This window comes from Pongo abelii, chromosome 18, assembly GCF_028885655.2.
Source record: "Pongo abelii isolate AG06213 chromosome 18, NHGRI_mPonAbe1-v2.0_pri, whole genome shotgun sequence".
Lineage (NCBI taxonomy): Eukaryota > Metazoa > Chordata > Mammalia > Primates > Hominidae > Pongo > Pongo abelii.
The window spans coordinates 21,262,450-21,281,560 of NC_072003.2; the positions used below are offsets into that span (position 1 = coordinate 21,262,450).

Consider the following 19,111-nt stretch of genomic DNA (forward strand, 5'->3'; position numbering starts at 1 on the left):
TTTTAAAACGTTCCTTAAGTAACCACCAGGTTCTTAAATGTTCAAGGAAGTCATAAATGTGAGAGAACTTAGCTGCAGACCACACACTGCCCCTAAGAGAGCTGGGCAAGGGCAGGAGCATTGTGAATTTCATGGAAGGGTGTCAATTTGCTGTGGGTCTTTCAGGGAAAGGGGAGTGAAGTATCTGAATCAGGGAGAAGCACTTGAAAAAAAGTCTTTGCAAGGGAAGCCGACTGTTCAATAAAGTGCCACTTTGGAGAATGTTGGGGTAAAGAAGTTGTATAGGCAGGATACAGCCAGTTGACAGAGACGCTATTTGGAGGGATTTTAAAGCTATGAAGTCTGAGGAGCAGGTTCTTCTCCACGCCCTTAAAAAAAAAAAAAAAAAGACAAATCGGGAGGCGGGGAAGATCCCTTGAGCCCAGGAAATTGAGGCTGCAGTGAGCTATGATTGCACCTACTGCACTTAAGCTTGGGTGACAGAGCAAAAAAACCTGTCTCAAAAAAAAAAAAAAGACAAAAAGATCGAAGCGATCAGCAGCCACATAATTAGTGAATATGTTGAGCACTGGGGCGTGGTCTTGCTAGACCCACTGTAATAGCCACTTCCAAAAGAGAGGGTATGGGGTTATTAGGGTTTAAAACTGACATTTCTACTTTTGGGAAATCAGCTTTTGCTGCAGAATATGCTTCTTGTTTTCACCCAAGTTTTCCATGCACAACTTAAGACTTGTTAACACCAGCTTGTGAAATGAAGGTAGGTGAAAAAAACAGAAGCAACTCAAGCAGCAGTTTCTCCACTTAGTATTTTTTGTTACTTAACAATGTATTCCCATACCTATTTCTAAATGCACAGCCCTGCTATATGGTCTCTCACTAAATTTCCGATTGGTCTAATTACTAAAAAACACCCACCCTTAACGTACCTTTCTTTAGAGATTTGTTTTTGTCCTAGAGACAGGATGTGATCTTTTGAAATGTGCCAGATGACCAAGCAGTTAACACAAATCTTACTAACATCATTTAGCAGCAACAAATGCAATCTCCAAGATATAAAGCCAAGCTGGACATTTTGGTTTTTTTTTCAGAGGTTTCACACTCCAAGGAATGCACCTGTCAATAATGATCTATGGGAATTTTGTTTTTAAATACTGCCAAAATTAAGCTTTATAAATTGGGCCTTAATACAAAGAATTTTATCATTGAAGTAAAATTTCTACTGCTATTCAAAAATACAACAGACGTTTGAGAGTAAAATAGTTACTTTTCTGAGAATTTAGGCGTCTTTTTTGAGGTATTAGTGCTATTATACAGAAAAAAAAAGACTAGGCTTGGCTTGGCTTAGTGGCTCAGGCTTGTAATCCCAGCACTTTGGGAGGCTGAAGTGGGAGGGTAACTTGAGCCCAGGAGTTTGAGATCAGCCTGGGCAACATAGGGAGACCATGTCGTTTTGTTTTTTCAAGCTACCCAGGTTCTAAAAGGTTTCAAGTTTTCCAAAATCTATTTTGACCAATAAATTCAGATCTTAAATGCTGTATCTTTTGAGACTGAACCTTTATTTTCTGAAAAACAGGTATTTCATACAATCTTTGCCATGTTAATGCAAATATGCACAAAGTAGGCATGTATTTTTGTTTTCCAAAAGATGCATTATGAACATTTTCAGGAAGCTGGTGTGATTTATTCAACTTTTAAATACAATCACAAAATTATATCCATCAGGAGGCATTACAACCTTTTGTACAGAGAAGCCACTATTTATACATTGTTACTAGGACAAGGAAGATTCAGTTCAACTCAACTTGCTCTTAGAATAAGGGTAAAAAGTAAATTAACAAGTAAGTGAAGTATGATGTTGTTGCCACTGACATTACAGGTGGAAATATAAGGGAAATTTAAACCAGAAAAATGACACAGTAACTTTAAAGAGGAGCTGAAACTTTGACTGTCAAAAAAAGAAAAAACTATTAGCCTGTTTTCAAAGAAAAACATTCTAAAAGTCTGCATTTCAGAACATAGAATTCTTCTAAGTTTACCATCTTCAAAAGTCTACTAAATTTTATGACACTTTTACATTAGCACAACAAACAGCTTTTTCTAAGTCTAGCCAAGTTCCCATGGAAAGCAAACGACCCTAAGTAGTTCATGTTTTACAATCCTTGAATTTATAAAGCTTTTCTCATTAAGAGTCAGTTTTGCCCTTCTGTAAATAAGGATGGTGATACTGTTATCCAGGCCTAAAAAGCAGGAAGTGCAACAAACCCTTAGGGTTTCATGATACAGTGAATTTTCCCCTCCCCAACGTTTGGAAAAATTTGGGATACTTGCTAGTTCTTCCCTGTGGGAGGAATCTTTCTACTATTACCTAAATATTGAAAACAAAATCTACCTTCTTTAACCCTTGTATTAGTAATTCTACCTCCCTTGGCTTTTGGGGGGAAAAGTCCTAGTTTTAAATTGCTGGCATTTTACAAGCTCAACAAGATAAAAAAATTGAACACTGGTTTTCATACTCTAATTTTATGTAAAACAAAGATGCTTAAATGTGCTAATAGTAAAGCATTCACTGATATTTGATGTATCTGAATAGGACTAACAGGCTAATTGTAGGTGCTTTCATACGAAAATAATTGGGAGAAAAGAAGAACCAGCTCCTTTGATTTTAGTACTGCCAAAACAAGTAAGCCCCCAGAGTTAATTACAAAAATGTGGAGGAAAATAGGCCCGGAAGACTTTTCAATTTAAAGTACTGCCTATAATACCCCAGATTAAAAAGGACCTTAAGATTGCACATCAAGTCTAATATTTGGCTGTACTTGCATTGCCCTGCTCGGCATTTTTAAAAATGGCTCTTTCCTTAAATTTCACACGTCAGAACAACCACAATTAAAAAAACAAAAAACAATGCAGATAACACCAAACATTGGACAATATTAAGAAAACTACTTACTAAGCTTAGGTAATAGAGGCAAGGGTTAAGGGCAGAAGTGATGGAAGTTTTTCTTTGTATTACAAACCCTCACCCTAAACCTGGGGTTTGGGCTCTAAAAAAGTAATTTAGGGAAGCAGATCAAGAGCCTGATTATCAGTTCTCACATGGAAATCTCAACAGATTTCAAAAGCAACTCACCACAAGTGTCAGACACAAAAGAATCTTCATAATGATCTAGCAAACTACACTAAGAACTCAATGACCAAAAATAATCACTCAAACTTCAAGACACACCAAAGCAACAGTAAAAGAGAAATAACTACACAAGCTAAGCCTCCACAGCTCTGTAGAGAAATCAACTAAATATTAGGCAATTCTAGTAAATTAAAGACAACAAAAAACTTAAGATTGAACTTCAATTTCCAAGGGTACTTTGAAGAGGTTGTTTATAGGTTATTCTGTACCCCCTGATTCTTAAAGAAAGTGGAGGAGAGAGGGAGGGGACAGAGGAATGGAGGGAAAGGGGGAGGCAGGAGAGAGAAACAGGAGAGGATCCCTGGTTTTCCACAGGTATTTTATCAAAAATGTATGACTTCATAACTACAGCACTCTAACTTTTCTCAGTCTAACTGCTGAGGTCGCTTACAAAAATTCAAATGGCAAGTCACCTTGTAGAATGACTTAACAGAGGAAGCCAAACTATACAGACCAGGGTCTTGTCCAGAGTGCAGTAAGGAGCAGACTTTTGAAGTCATCTATTACATCTGCCTTACAACCAAACCCACTGTGTATGCCACGTTATTCTTGGAGGGACCACTTTAAAACAAAAGTGATGGATAATTTAGCAGAGGCACATGCTTTTGAAGTAAAGCTGTTTTTTGTTTCTGCTTGAATAAGGTGCCAGGTACCTCTGAAGCCTGAAAACACAGGCAATAAAATTCACCTATATATCTTCTTTACCAAAGAGACAGCAATTTCTGAATACTATCTATAGTGCTAAACTAATGTGAACTGACTTTTATCATTGCGATAAAAGTTTTTCCTTATGATGACAATAAAGAATGTTGCTGAAAGACTTTAATCTTGAGAGAGCAGAGGTAATATGATGAATGTGATTTGCTCCCAGAGAGCCTCTAGAAAATAAAGCAGCGTGCAAAATACAATATGGCATTATTATTCCAGCTAGGTTTTTTGCGAAAATAAGGTTCCAAATGAATGAAGAAAACAAAATTTGATGCGCTAGGTTCCTTAACTTGCTATTGGACACATGGGTATTTCAAAAAATCCACCCTGCCTACAATACTTGTTAAAGTACCAAGAAAGCACTGATACTGAAACACATTCTTTCATGGGTACTTAAAGATTACAGATTAACGTGGCAATCAGAATACAAAAAAGGCCCAGAGCTATGTGGAATTTTTTCCTTAATACATTTCAAGTTTGTCTGTGAAGACGGCGACTAGAAAGTGACCACTGTCCTAATCTCTAAAATGCAGGGAAAATGTACTCAAACAATTAAGATTATTTTTATTTATTTATTTATTTATTTTTGACACGGAGTCTCGCTCTGTCGCCCAGGCTGGAGTGCAGTGGCACAATCTCGGCTCACTGCAAGCTCTGCCTCCTGGGTTCACGCCATTCTCCTGCCTCAGCCTCCCGAGTAGCTGGGACTACAGTCGCCCGCCACCACGCCCGGCTAATTTTTTTTTGTATTTTTAGTAAAGATGGGGTTTCACCGTGTTAGCCAGGATGGCTCGCTCTCCTAACCTCATGATCCGCCCGCCTTGGCCTCCCAAAGTGCTGGGATTACAGGCGTGAGCCACTGTGCCCAGGCAACAATTAAGATTTTAATTGTGTTCTATTTTGTGTTGATACTTGATTTTAAGAACCCTATTCTAGTCTGGGTTTTTATTTTCGATCAGCAATTTAGCTTACACAGTCAGTACTGAAATGCAATGCTAAATTTAAGGAAACCTTGATCAGGAATTCACTATAATGTATTACTGAATAGCAAGCTATTAAAATTGTGCAGGAAGTAAAGCACTTCACAGACTAATAACTGAACTTAATAAAAGATGTTGGTGGATCTCATTTTCGCTGTTTCATGTACATGTCCTAAAATGCCAAGTAAACTAAAGAACTTTTAATTTACTAAGTGTAAATTAAAAGTATCAAATGAAAAACATGAATTAAAAAAATTTCAGTCTACCTCCACCAGAACATCACTTTATTGTTAATCTATCATCAACAATGTAAAACTCTAATAGATACTCTATCTTGGTTTTTAAAAAGGTAAAAGATTACACTGGATTAGCTACTTTCTATGAAAGAAACTACAGCTATCACAGAAGAGGGAAAATTTGAATGACCTCCAAAAAAAATGCACACTATAAGCAAAAGGGAGTGTACATTAAATCAAATGTCTGTTAGATTCATTACTTTTGAATGCACAGTGACAATTCTGGAAACTGTACATGATAGAATCACAAAAATGACTTAAATAACCGGAATTACATTCTGTGTGTCATCATCAGACCTTTAAACAATCCTTGAATTTTCCATGTTATCAGAAGTTGTTAACAGCATCGAGACGGAAGTATATGAAATATGAGGATTGAAATAAAAGTGAATTTGAAAGATGGCTAATCTACTAGATTAGGTAAAGGGGGAACGGGTAAGTGGTGGGGAGGAGTAGGGAACGATGGGGTGGTTTTTTTCCCTTCATTTCAGAAGTAAGTTCTTCCACTGTAGTGTATCTGTTACATAGCTCTCCATTTTCAGTCCATTTCTGAAATTCATATCGCATAGCCTTTAGCCTTTTTGTACTTACTGGTCAACCCAACCAGTACTGTTGCCAAGCAACAAGTGTTACACGAGAATCTGAATGCATCAAATCTTCCTTGGCTGTGATTTCTTCGCGACCCCAGTTTTCTCTGTTTCTGAGCGGGGTTTGTTTTTTTCCTGGATTGTACACACAGGGTCAGGTGGAATAGAGTTCCAAATCACTCTGTGCTCCGCGGCATCCCGATTTCTTTCCACAGCTAACCTCCTGACACGTCTGCTGCTGTTCTGTGGCAGAAAGACAATCTCCGTGTTCAGGCGGTGAGCGTGCTTTCCTTCACCCTTGACCCTGGGGTTGCAGGCCATGGTGTTGGGCGTATCCCTGAGTGCAGCTGTCCTGCGGGATTCACTTCCTAGTGCACCGAGATTTCCTAGGTTTCCTCAGAGTAAGCCCCCAGTTGCATCACCACCGACTGTGGTGTGGCTTTGGATGCCTGAGGCTGAGTTGATTCTGGTGGATGTCTGACCTCGCTTAACCAGACTCATCTACTGTCTTGCCATTCACACCCAGGCTGTCCAACCTTCATACAGCTGAGCCAAGTTATCTAGATTAGTTGCTTCCTTAATGACATAGTCAACCTGTAAAAATAGGCAGGATAGTATGTAAAGTCATTTAAAGCTTTTCAATTGTCTGCCGAATTACAATCAGCAGACAAATTATGCCAAAAGTTACGTGCAAAGGACTCTACTTACCCTGCTCCTGTAAGCCCCTTAATTTTCATATAAAATTTAATAACTATCAGAATAAAAAGCACAATAACCAAGTATACTTTAAAAAGAGAGCTAAGACAGTTATAAAGATATGAAAAGCACACAATCCATTAACCTACCAGAACGCTTCTTAAGGAAAAATATCCCTAACTCAGAACATCTCTCATGGTTTTTGACAAACTTGACAAAACGGTTTCTTAAAAAAAAAAATTCTTGCCCAAGAAGAGTTCAAGTCTAGGTCCTATACAAGAATGTCATAGTGCTTAAAAGAAAAAAAAAATTCCTTGCTGATATTAAAATTGAATTACGGATGCCAAACCACTGAAGAACAGGACATTCAGTCTCTTAATTTTTATCCCACAGGGAAAAAATGTACATTTATAATGAAGACATCAAGAGGATACCTCTCTTGACCAAATGATCTAGCTTATCACCACCAAAAATGGCACAAACTGACATGTGTCTCTTGATGTAAAATACTGAGAAAGAAACATCACTGATGTTGTATTCCTTCCAAAAAAATCTTGAATGAATTGAATTATGAGGAAAATACCAGACAAATATAAATGGAGGCACATTCTGTAAACCAACTAATCTAGACAAACCAAAAATATCAGCGGAAGGGAAGAGGGAAAGGCTCAGGAACTGTTCTAGATAGTAAAGCAGATCAAGAAGTAGGACAAGGATGGACAGTCCCTGACTCACAGTGGGTCTGAATGACCATTTTTTACTTCACCATGGATTTATCGGGGTATTAAATGCGTTTTAGACTTATGATGGATTTATTGGGATGTCACTCCATAAGGGGAGGACCATCTATCTACACACAAAATGCATGATGATCCCTGACTAGATCTTGAAGGTAGGAGGAATAGGGGGTTCAGAGAGGAGGAATAAGCAATAAAGGCTATTTTGAGATAATTGGAGAAATCTGAATGTGGACTGAATGTGGGATAATAGTATTACATCAATGTTAAGTTTCCTGAGTTGACAATTATATAGTAGCTACGGTATTCTAGTATTTTGTTCAAGAGACACATGGTGAAGTTTAGGCATGAAGTGTTAAGATGTCTGCAAAGAACCCTCAAATTGTTCAGAATAACTGTGTGTGCATACACACACAAAACAATGAAACATGGGAAATTGTTAACTGGTGAGTCTAGGTAAAACGTTTATGGGCATTCCTACAACTTTTCTGTAGCTTTATTCTCAAATTTATATATTCAATATTAGTAAGACTAATGAAAAAACTTCAGAATAATGACTTCAAACAAATGTCCCGATACCCAAAGATGCTTTACAAATATAGGTTGAGTATCCCTTATCCAAAATGCTTGGGATCGGTAGTTGTAGATTTTGGATTCTTTGAGATTTTGGAATATATACATGTATATAATGAGGAACTTGGTGGTGGGATGCAAGTCTACACGCAGAATCCACTTATGCCTTATTAGACACATAGCCTGAAGGTAATTTTATACATTTTCAGTAATTTTGTGCATGAAACAGGTTCTGACTAGTTTTTCACTACTGGGATCCATCACCAGGTCAGGCATGGAATTTTTCACTTATGGCATCATATCAACTCTCAAAATGTTTCAGATTTGGAGTATATGACTTTCTAATTAGGGATGCTCCACTCATACTACACCTGCAACCCAAAGGGTCCTTGGCATTTCATTTGAAACCTTCAACAGTCTTCTTTAAATGGAAACTAACTGTAGTCTGGTGGAGGAGGATCGGACTTATATTTGGGATAAAACAGGGCTAGGAGAAAGGAAAGTGCTCATAGGGAAGGGTCAGAGTAAAATGGTGACTACTTGACGACGCCAGAGCTGTGTTACTCAAAATCTTCTGAATCCTGAAAACACATTTAAGTTCCTTGATCGACTATTAAGGAAATCGATGAGAGGGATCTTTATACACCTTTACTTTTCCAGCAGCATTAAAATGTGTAGCCCAAGTTTAAAACACGGTCACCTGTTCAGCAACTGACATCCTCCTATTCGGATCAACATCTCGGCCCTCTAACTTGGCTTTCACTCTCTTCCACACACTCACTGCATAGGAGTTTCTCTCTTGCACCGCTATGAAGCAACAACAACATATGTAAGTCAAACCATCATTTTATATAAAAATTTAAGGCATCTTTATTCTAACTAATTACCTTTCCCAGTTTTAGGGTCTCTGACTGCCTTTTTAGGACTACAAGCAACACTCTTGCCAGTTCCTGGAACAGTGCTTGGTGGAGTATCAGCTGATGTAGCAAGATTTTTCTGGATCAGCTTTCTAGCATTCTGTGACATGACATCAGGCTGAGTCTTCTGGCCAGTGTTACTCCGGACTGCTACAGAGAAAGAGTTGGTGGCTCAATTTACATATAAACAGAACACAGAGGGGGCAGAGTGGAGCAAGCACGGGATAGGTGGTAGTGGTTGATACCCCAATTAAATAATCAACTATAAATCCTTACCCCTGGACACAGCAATTGTCTTCCTAAAAATATAGCCTAAAAACAGCCAGACATTCAGGTATGAATTTGTACAATTATGTTTACTAGGCTTGTGGCATCAAAAATCATAAATATCAGCCAGGCATGATGGCTCACGCCTGTAATCCCAGCACTTTGGGGAGGCTGAAGTGGGCGGATCAGTTGAGGTCAGGAATTTACTAAATTCAATAAAAGTGAAATATAAACATTAATTTACCAAAATATACAATGGTAATATGACATTTTGGGTATCCACGTGTTAATCTTTGTGAACTATTTTATATATATATATATATATATATATATATATATATATATATATACGTATATATATGTGTGTGTGTATATATATATATACACATACATACATACATTTATTATACTTTAGGTTCTAGGGTACATGTGCACAACGTGCAGGTTTGTTACATATGTATACATGTGCCATGTTGGTGTGCTGCACCCATTAACTCGTCATTTACATTAGGTATATCTCCTAATGCTATCCCTCCCCCCTCCCCCCACACACAACAGGCCCCGGTGTGTGATGTTCCCCTTCCTGCGTCCAAGTGTTCTGATTGTTCAATTCCCACCTATGAGTGAGAACATGCTTGGTTTTTTGTCCCTGCGATAGTTTGCTGAGAATGATGGTTTCCAGCTTCATCCATGTCCCTACAAAGGACATGAACTCATCCTTTTTTATGGCTGCATAGTATTCCATGGTGTATATGTGCCACATTTTCTTAATCTGGTCTATCATTGTTGGACATTTGGCTTGGTTCCAAGTCTTTGCTATTGTGAATAGTGCCACTATAAACATACGTGTGCATGTGTCTTTACAGCAGCATGATTTATAGTTCTTTGGGTATATACCCAGTCATGGGATGGCTGGGTCAAATGGTATTTCTAGTTCTAGATCCCTGAGGAATTGCCACACTGACTTCCACAATGGTTGAACTAGTTTACAGTCCCACCAACAGTGTAAAAGAGTTCCTATTTCTCCACATCCTCTCCAGCACCTGTTGTGTCCTGACTTTTTAATGACGGCCATTCTAACTGGTGTGAGATGGTATCTCATTGTGGTTTTGATTTGCACTTCTCTGATGGCCAGTGATGATGAGCATTTTTTCATGTGTCTGTTGGCTGCATAAATGTCTTCTTTTGAGAAGTGTCTGTTTATATCCTTCGCCCACTTTTTGATGGGGTTGTTTTTTTCTTGTAAATTTCTTTGTAGATTCTGGATATTAGCCTTTTGTCAGATGAGTAGATGGCAAAAATTTTCTCCCATTCTGTAGGTTGCCTGTTCACTCTGATGGTAGTTTCTTTTGCTGTGCAGAAGCTCTTTAGTTTAATTAGATCCCATTTTTCAATTTTGGCCTTTGTTGCCATTGCTTTTGGTGTTTAGACATGGAGTCCTCGCCCATGCCTATGTCCTGAATGGTATTGCCTAGGTTTTCTTCTAGGGTTTTTATGGTTTTAGGTCTAACATTTAAGTCTTTAATCCATCTTGAATTAATTCAAGCCTAGCCAACATGGCAAAATCCTGTCTCTATAAAAATACAAAAATTAGCAGGGCATGGTGGCAGGTTCTTGTAATTCCAGCTACTAGGGAGGTTGAGGCAGGAGAATCCCCTGAACCCAAAAGGCGGAAGTTGCAGTGAGCCGAAATTGCGCCACTGCACTCCAGCCTGGGCAACAAAGTGAGACTCATCTCAAAAAAAAAAAAAAATTTAATTTAATTTAAAAAAATAAAATATAAATAAATAAGAAAATAAAAAATAAAAATAAATTGGCCATTAAGTCATTTTTAAAAAGATCATTTAATGACTGAAAAATTATTAACTGGAAAAAGGCAACAAAAATTGTATTTGCATAATCATCCCAATGTGTTTGTGTATGTGTGCATATGCACAGCGAAGTAAAATCAACAAATGCAGAGTGGTTTTTGCCTCTATTTGGAATGGAACTACAAATTTTTCATTTGTATTAAGTATTTTCCTAAGTTTCTCTGATATATATACACACATATATATGTGTATATATATATAATTTTTTAGCCAGGCATGGTGGCGGGCACCTGTAATCCAAGCTACTCAGGAAGCTGAGGCAGGAGAATTGCTTGAATCTGGGGGGTGGAGGTTACAGTGAGCCGCAACTGTGCCACTGCACTCCAGCCTGGGCGACAGAGAGAGTTTTGAGACTCTGCCTCAAAAAAAATAAAAACAATTTTTTTAAAGAAAACTATTCAAATTAGCAAAGCATTTTTACTCTCACGAGTTGTTTCATTTTTTTTGAGACAGAGTCTTGCTCTGTCACCCAGGCTGGAGTGCAGTGGCACGATCTTGGCTCACTGTAACCTCCGCCTCCTGGGTTCAAGCAATTCTCCTGCCTCAGCCTCTTGAGTAGCTAGGACTACAAGCATCTGGCACCACGCCCAGCTAATTTTTTTGTATTTTTAGTAGAGACAAGGTTTCACCATGTTGGCCACACTGGTCTCGAACACCTGACCTTAGGTGACCAACCTGCCTCAGCCTCCCAAAGTGCTGGGATTATGGGTGTGAGCCACCTCGCCCAGCATTTTTTTTTTTTTTTTTTTAATAGCTGTTTATTTATTTATTTTTAAAGAGTCAGGGTCTTGAACTCCTGGCCTTAGGCAATCCTCCGACCTTGGCCTTCAAGTAGCTGAGATTACAGGTGTGAGCCATCGTGCCTGGCTCACATGAGTATTTTTAAGGATAAGCTAAAATCTGTTCAGTTTAAGATTATAGAATGACAGGCCTTAAGTGTTTAATATTAGACAGTTATGTATAATTAAACATCTTAGCATCTATGTGTAACATTAACAACAGATCAAGACTCAGGACTCTTCTCCTACCTGCAGCGAAGGATGGCTGATAAGTAGCAGATGACGTTGGACTCGAACATTCATTGGTTGCATCGGTGACTAAGGGTGATGCAAAACTCACTAAATTGTTATAGATACTGAAATACAAAATAAAATGGCTTATTTACGAAATGTTTTACCTGATAACTACTTATGAAAATATCAACAAACCTGAAAAATTAAATCAAGAGATAAACTTCTTATACCAGTAGTTTTGTACTTATGTTTTATAAATTTTGACCAGAAGGCATTCTTACCTCTGACTTTGTGTTTTCAGTTCTTTCAAGGTGGGAGTGATTTCCTGGAGCATTTCAACATGTTCTTGACTTCGAACCTGACCCATAGCCTGGACTAATGTAAACAGAACTGTTTGAATGTTGTCTTGCCATGATTTATATTCACCCAAAAACTGCCTAACACTGTTCTCATAGGGAACATCTTCACCATCTGCCAGAGCAGCTTCTTCATCCTAGAATTGATAAATTAATGATTAAGAAAAATAGTTTTAGTATCAGTAATTACTCTCAAGACAGTCACCTAGTGATTAAGTAACAAATGTTTCAAATATGAGTGTGTTTAAACTGCTTATTATAGTTCAACTCCATTTTTATAGGAACTTTGTTTCCACCATCAAATAAAAATTCAAAGTAAAAGTAAATTCTAAAATTAAATTATTTACTGTTTGTAATGATGAAGTAATAGCCTTTTCTGGAGGCTTAGTTTTCTTACTAACTAGACTATGTACAACACTGGAAGGAAGAGACAACATTTCATTCATTTTGGAGGCAAACTGTATGGGTTTGTTGGTATAGCTAAGAAAGAGAATGACAAGCTAGATATCTGAATGCTCAGACTAGGTTCATATCTTGGTTTTATTACAAGTTATATCACAATAAAGGAATCTATTTAAGCCTTAGTTTCTCTGTGTATGAAATTCAAACAACTACTACTGCCTTTAAATAATAGTTGATGAAAACACAAGTTAACTCAGTTACAAACAAATTGGAAGATGTGATGAGATAAATTTACAAAATGTCACTGTTTTTCCTATAAATAAAACTACTTGTAAATTTTATAACAGAGGGAGAGTAAATGTGTGTTCATGCTATTAGTCTTACCTTAGCCATAGCTTTCAAGAGATGTTTGACATCTCCAAGCTGTCGGTTATGACCAGTGAGCACAGTCTTTATATTATCAACCAGATTCTGAATTGTTTCACAGACTGTTTCTATCTGCTGCTCTTTCTCTGTCTGAATTGCCCTCTGAGTAGACATATCCTGGGTCAATTGTTTGTGTGCTGACAAAAGCCATTCAGAGCTGCCAATAGGATGTTCAAGACCAGTGTCCTAGATAGAACAAGCATTTGTTTGACTTCGAATATCAGCTGAAATAATGAGTTCTTTCTTCATTATCATCATCAAAAGATATTAGTAACTCAAGCTGACACAAAGAGAACCTCCATTGCTAAGTCATGAATTAATTACCTACAAGTTACTTAACAATAATCTCAATAATCTATGAAATATAGAAGATGATTTTTACTTTTCTGCATAATCATGCAGGCTTTAAATGCTTAAAGTTTAAGACCTGAGAAATACATTCGGAATCACAAAGATGACTGGCAATCCAGGTCCCTAAATTCTAAATAACTCTTCGTGATGAAATGTGAACTTCCTAACATACAGCTTTAAGCTTTCTGACAAAATATAAACGCCAAACTTACCAACTTGCTATTTCTGGCCTTCACTAACCTTTCCAGCATTCATCTTCCATAAGCCCTCTTTCTGCCGCTCTATTTTCAGTGCATTGGAATCATTTGCTATATATTGTCTTTCTCCTCCCTTCTAAACTTTCATAGTATTTTGGTTGTAGCTATGAGGATCCTTTACACTTTCTCATTTTTTGTATTTTTAAACATATAATATGTTCCTGGGAGAGGGGAGGGCTAAGAAAATAATTTAATCATCACTGTCCCCCCTGCCCCCATAACAACCTCTTACATACAGTATATGCTCAATGAATGTAATCTGAATGTATATATTAAATTGATTTTAATAGTATAACACTAGCCTTATTTAATCAAGTTTCTTTCCACCAAGACTCACCACTCTCTGTAATAAACGAAGCTCTAACTCAGACACTGAACTGTTAAACTGTGATGCAAACGAACACATCTGCTGACATCGCTTGATTAGTTCAAATAAAGCCGCATCCAGGTTTAGGGCTTCTGCAGTTCTTGTTCGTAAACTTTCAAAATGAATGATATTGCTGCAGAGAAAAGTGACCTGTAAAGACAGAAATGGAACCACAAGAGGAGATGGGAGGAAGGTGGGAAAGGGAGGTGGCAATTAATAACATGAAAAAATACTATTTCCTCATTTTGAGAATTCAGGACCAGAATTGGTCCTCAAAATGTCTGGGAAATAGACCAAAACCTTATAAAGGCTGTAAATAAATGTACATTTATATTGACACTGTTAGGTCTGAGATGGCCAAAAGCACTGACAAACAATTAGGTAAATTTATCTTCTACATTACTGTTTTTACATAGAATATTTACTCCACAATAAAGCTGTTATCATATTCAGCTGCAATTTGTGTTACATCCACAATTCAGAAGACACTTCTGTCAGAATGTTCCCCTTCTGCTTCTATTCTTGCCTAACTTATCTGGCAATATTAAGCTCATTTTAAAGGTATGATTAATATTGTGGTGGTTAGTTTTTTTGTTTTTTGTTTTTTCCCTTTGAGACAGGGTCTCTCCTGTTGCCCAGGCTGGAGTATAGCGGCTTAATTATGGCTCACTGTAGCCTTAAACTCCTGGGCTCAAGCAATCCTCCCACCTTAGTCTCCCAGGTAGCTATTCTCCCAGCTGGGACCAGAGGTGCGTGCCACCATGCCCAGCTAAAAAAAAAAAAAAAAAAATTTATTGGCCAGGTGTGGTGGCTCACACCTGTAATTCCAGCACTTTGGGAGGCTGAGGCCAGCGGATCACCTGAGGTCAGGAGTTCAAAACTAACCTGGCCAACATGGTGAAACCCCGTCTCTACTAAAAATACAAAAAACTTAGCTGGGCATGGTGGCGGGTGCCTGTAATCCCAGCTACTTGGGAGGCTGAGGCAGGAGAATCACTTGAACTTGGAAGGCAGAGGTTGCAGTGAGCCAAGATCACACCACTGCACTACAGCCTGGGCAACAAGAGCAAAACTCCGTCTCAAAAAAAAAAAATTTTTTTTTTTTGGTAGAGACAGTGTCTTGCTATGTTGCCCAGGCTGGTTTCGAACTCCTAGCTTCAAGCCATCCTCCTGCCTCAGACTTCTGAGTAGCTAGAGCTAAAGGGACATACCACCATGCCCAGCTATGATGCATTCTTAAATAGTTCTTAATAGGTATATACTGAAAAATTTATAGATAAAATTATGCATTATTTGGGATTTCTATTAAATATGGATAGAAAGGAGGATTAGGGAGTACGGGTGACATAAAATACGACTTAAGTTGATCATTGTTAAGCATTGGCGACAGGTATGAAGTATGAGTATCATGTATTAGTCCAATTTTGTACTTAGTTGAAAATGTCCATAATCGTTTTTTTGGTTCTCCTCCCCCTGCCCAATCCACAGCCTCTTGAAAGGGCACAAGGTCTTTTTTTTTTTTTTTTTTTTTTTTTGAGACAGAGTCTTGCTCTGTCACCCAGGCTGGAATTCAGTGGCACGATCTTGGATCACTGGAACCTCTGGCTCCCAGGTTCAAGCGATTCCCCTGCCTCAGACTCCTGAGTAGTTGGCACTACAGGTACCCGCCACCACACACAGCTAATTTTTTTGTATTTTTAGTAGAGACGGGGTTTCACCATATTGGTCAGGCTGGTCTTGAACTCCTGACCTTGTGATCCACCCACCTCAGCCTCCCAAAGTGCTGGGATTACAGGCGTAAGCCACGGCGCCTGGCCGACAGGGCACAAGGTCTTAAGACGTTTTATTGTCATGTGGAAAAAATAATATTCAAAGTACCTTTCCAAATCTTTGGATCACTTTAGTTGTATAAAAGAGAACCAGAGAACCTTAAACAAATATGAATTTAAAACCTCTTTATTTTTCAACAGAGGCTGATTTAATTAATATTTAAATGGGAGGCAGTAAAGGCCCAAGGAAATAACCTGCTATGGGCTCAACTTAAGGCATGTCCTGAAAGGTCCACCCGTCCCTCCTCCCAGGGCTGTGAACCAGAACGTGGGCTCTCAAGCTCCCCTAGTTACCCCACATATAACTTCCAGCTACTCATCTAATCCTGTAAGTGCATACAAAGATAGTGCATGTAAGTCACAATACCTGACTTGCTCTTTGGCTCTCTTTAAGGACAAGATTTCTTCTTTCAGCTATCGTTGCTTCAAAATCTTGTAGTACAGGAGCCAGTGCAGGGTTGGCACCACCTGCCCACTTGAGTCGCTGTTCAATACTTGATTCAAGTGCTGCTAGCTTCTCCTATAAAAGCCAGCAGAATCTTGGTGAATGTATATGACATTCTCTACTTCCTATTTGTGGAGTATTTTATATAACACAATAAAGATTCAAAAGAACCAGGGTGGACATATGTAATTTAGAAAACAAAAGTTTTAACAATCACCTTTCGGAATTGACCTTGATTTCACTTTGAACATTTAAGGCCAAACATGTATGGAGAGAGAGGCAAGAACTGCTTTCAGCTTATTATCTTAAAACGTACAGAAGGAAGTTTCACTTTCATTTTAAAATAAAATGATCTTTAAAAAATAAAAAATATGCTACACCAAATTCTTTTTTTTTCTTTTGAGACGGAGTCTCACTCTGTCACCCAGGCTGGAGTGCAGTGGTGCGATCTCAGCTCATTGCAACCTCTGCCACCTGGGTTAAAGTGATTCTCCTGCCTCAGCCTCCCGAGTAGCTGGGACTACAGGCACCTGCCACCGTGCCTGGCTAATTTTTGTAGTTTTAGTAGAGATGGAGTTTTACCATCTTGGCCAGGCTGGTCTTGAACTCCTGACCTCGTGATCCACCCGCCTCAGCCTCCCAAAGTGCTGGGATTACAGCTGTGAGCCGCCACGCCCGGTCACAATCTTGGCTCACTGCAACCTCCGCCTCCTGAGCTCAAGCCATCCTCCCACCTCAGCTTCCTGAGAAGCTGGGACAAGAGGTGCGTGCCACCATGCCCAACTAATTTTTTGTATTTTTTGTAGAGACGAGGTTTTACTATGTTGCCCAGGCTGGTCTCAAATTCCTGGCCTCAAGCAACCCACCCACCTCGGCCTCCCAAAGTGCTGGGATTATAGGCGTGAACCACCATGCCTGGCCAAGTTTATGAATAATGGTAAAAATCCATCCAGATTATCATGACAAGGAAAGTTTAATGTAACAAAGTTATTTGATTATTCAACATTTCAGGTGGACGCATTCGCATTTTCTCTCCCCAACTCCCTCTACTTTCCTGCATGTCCCTGTCTCTAAAATCATAAAAAGGAAGAGTTCATTCTTATAAGTTGAAAACACATCTTTTCTCTGACCAATACACTGTAGAGAAAGCTTATTTCAATCTTCAAATGACTGAGCTCCAAAAAAGCTTCATTACAAAACTTTAAAACATCACAGAATTATACTTGATTTTATACTGCTATTAATTTACAAAAACAGAAAAATGTCAGTTACCACTGAGTACATGAAGTATAAAAGACAGACAATATAAAGATATACATAACTTTCATTAAGGCAAGTTTCTCTTATGTAAAAAAATAAGTAGAAGGATTATGTATATAGCTTTCAATATCCAGTCAATATAATATTTCAGAAAAATATGCTGCTGCCTTAGGCATCACAAAATTCCATTATCTATACAACATAAGAAATGCCCATGCTTGTTAGCTACTACTAATAAACAAAATAGAGCTACTTATATACATTTCACAAAACAAATTCAGTATTCAAAGTTTTTCTAATCATCAAAATTTCCTTAATGTATTAAGGCACAGTAATTATCAAATTCATTAAAAACCTGAGATATTTAGTATGTTCCTACTCCTGGTTCAAAATGTACCTGTTACTATAAGATTCAGTTACCTTGGAGAGTAAGAAATAAAAAATATAGGCCGGGTGCAGTGGCTCAAGCCTGCAATCCCAGTACTTTGGGAGGCCAAGGTGGGCAGATCATCTGAGGTCAGGAGTTCGAGACCAGCCTGGCCAACATGGTGAAATGCTGTCTCTACTAAAAATACAAAAATTAGCTGGACATGGTGGTGCGTGCCTGTAGTCCCAGCTACTTCAGAGGCTGAGGCAGGAGAATCGCTTGAACCCAGGAGGCAGAGGTTGCAGTGAGGTGAGATAGTGCCACTGCACTCCAACCAGGGCAACAAAGCGAGACTCTGTCTCCAAAAAAAAAAAAATGTATAAATATACCAAAATATATATTTTTACATACATTTGGTATAAATATACCAAAATATATATTTTTACATATATTTGGTATAAATATACCTATATATATATATTTTTCAAAATATGTATTTTTATATATCTTTTGGTATAAATATACATATATATATAGGTATAAATTAAAAGCAAAAGTGAAAAAAATTATGCTCTTCTGGCTTACAAGCCAAGGACACACAAATAGACACACTGAACAACAGAGCACTAACAATCATAGTGTTGGTTATTTCTAAAAAGAAAATGCCCTGGAAGGAAGATCTAGCAAAACACACCTGAACTGTTGCAATAGAAGTTTCAATTTGGCTCAGGGTATGCAGCTTCTTTTTCATGCTGGTTAGGATAGCAGACCGTGGGGGAGGTGTGACTGACATGGCTTGTGGTCTATTGATAAGTAGATCTTCATGTTGCCACTGTTCAAAGAAAAAGAAATGTATTAAAATCAGCAGGAAAAAAGCGTTTAGATAAATAAGGGAAGGGAGGTGCAACCTAGGACTGGCGAAGAGAAAAAATCCCAGCTGCAGCCAATGGGAGGTAAGCAGGGAGAAGTAACAGAAAAGACACACTGAAAAAAATCACATCCAGGTGAAAGTCTTCTTGAGGTGGAACATGGCTGATAAATTTCTTAGATCACTCACATGCAACATTTAAATAGTAATTCTGAAGATGTTAACTACAGTTAAGGAAATCAGAGCTTAAGGAAGTTACGTACAAGTTTATATACCCAAGTCTCAATTGAATACAAATCCATCTCACCCCAAAGCCTGTGCTGTTATACATCCCCTAAGTAATTAAGGCCA

At 38.2% G+C, this 19,111-nt stretch overlaps 1 protein-coding gene across 6 annotated transcripts in view; it reads right to left on the reverse strand.

Annotated features, from left to right (window-relative positions):
• Positions 1-1,535: 1,535 nt before the first annotated feature.
• SMG1 (SMG1 nonsense mediated mRNA decay associated PI3K related kinase) overlaps positions 1,536-19,111 on the reverse strand; it is a 114,605-nt gene continuing 97,029 nt past the window's right edge. For 5 of the 6 annotated variants that reach the window (XM_024241381.3, XM_024241382.2, XM_024241384.3 and 2 more), the window contains 9 exons: positions 18,587-18,724; positions 16,188-16,340; positions 13,962-14,141; positions 12,975-13,202; positions 12,114-12,325; positions 11,848-11,954; positions 8,652-8,831; positions 8,465-8,571; positions 1,536-6,352 (listed from right to left, as the gene is read on the reverse strand). In XM_024241381.3, coding sequence (XP_024097149.1) covers positions 6,275-6,352; positions 8,465-8,571; positions 8,652-8,831; positions 11,848-11,954; positions 12,114-12,325; positions 12,975-13,202; positions 13,962-14,141; positions 16,188-16,340; positions 18,587-18,724 — 1,383 coding nt within the window. In that variant the 3' untranslated portion in view covers positions 1,536-6,274. The remainder of the gene's footprint in view (positions 6,353-8,464; positions 8,572-8,651; positions 8,832-11,847; positions 11,955-12,113; positions 12,326-12,974; positions 13,203-13,961; positions 14,142-16,187; positions 16,341-18,586; positions 18,725-19,111) is intronic. The other variant, XM_024241383.3, reaches the window with a different exon arrangement.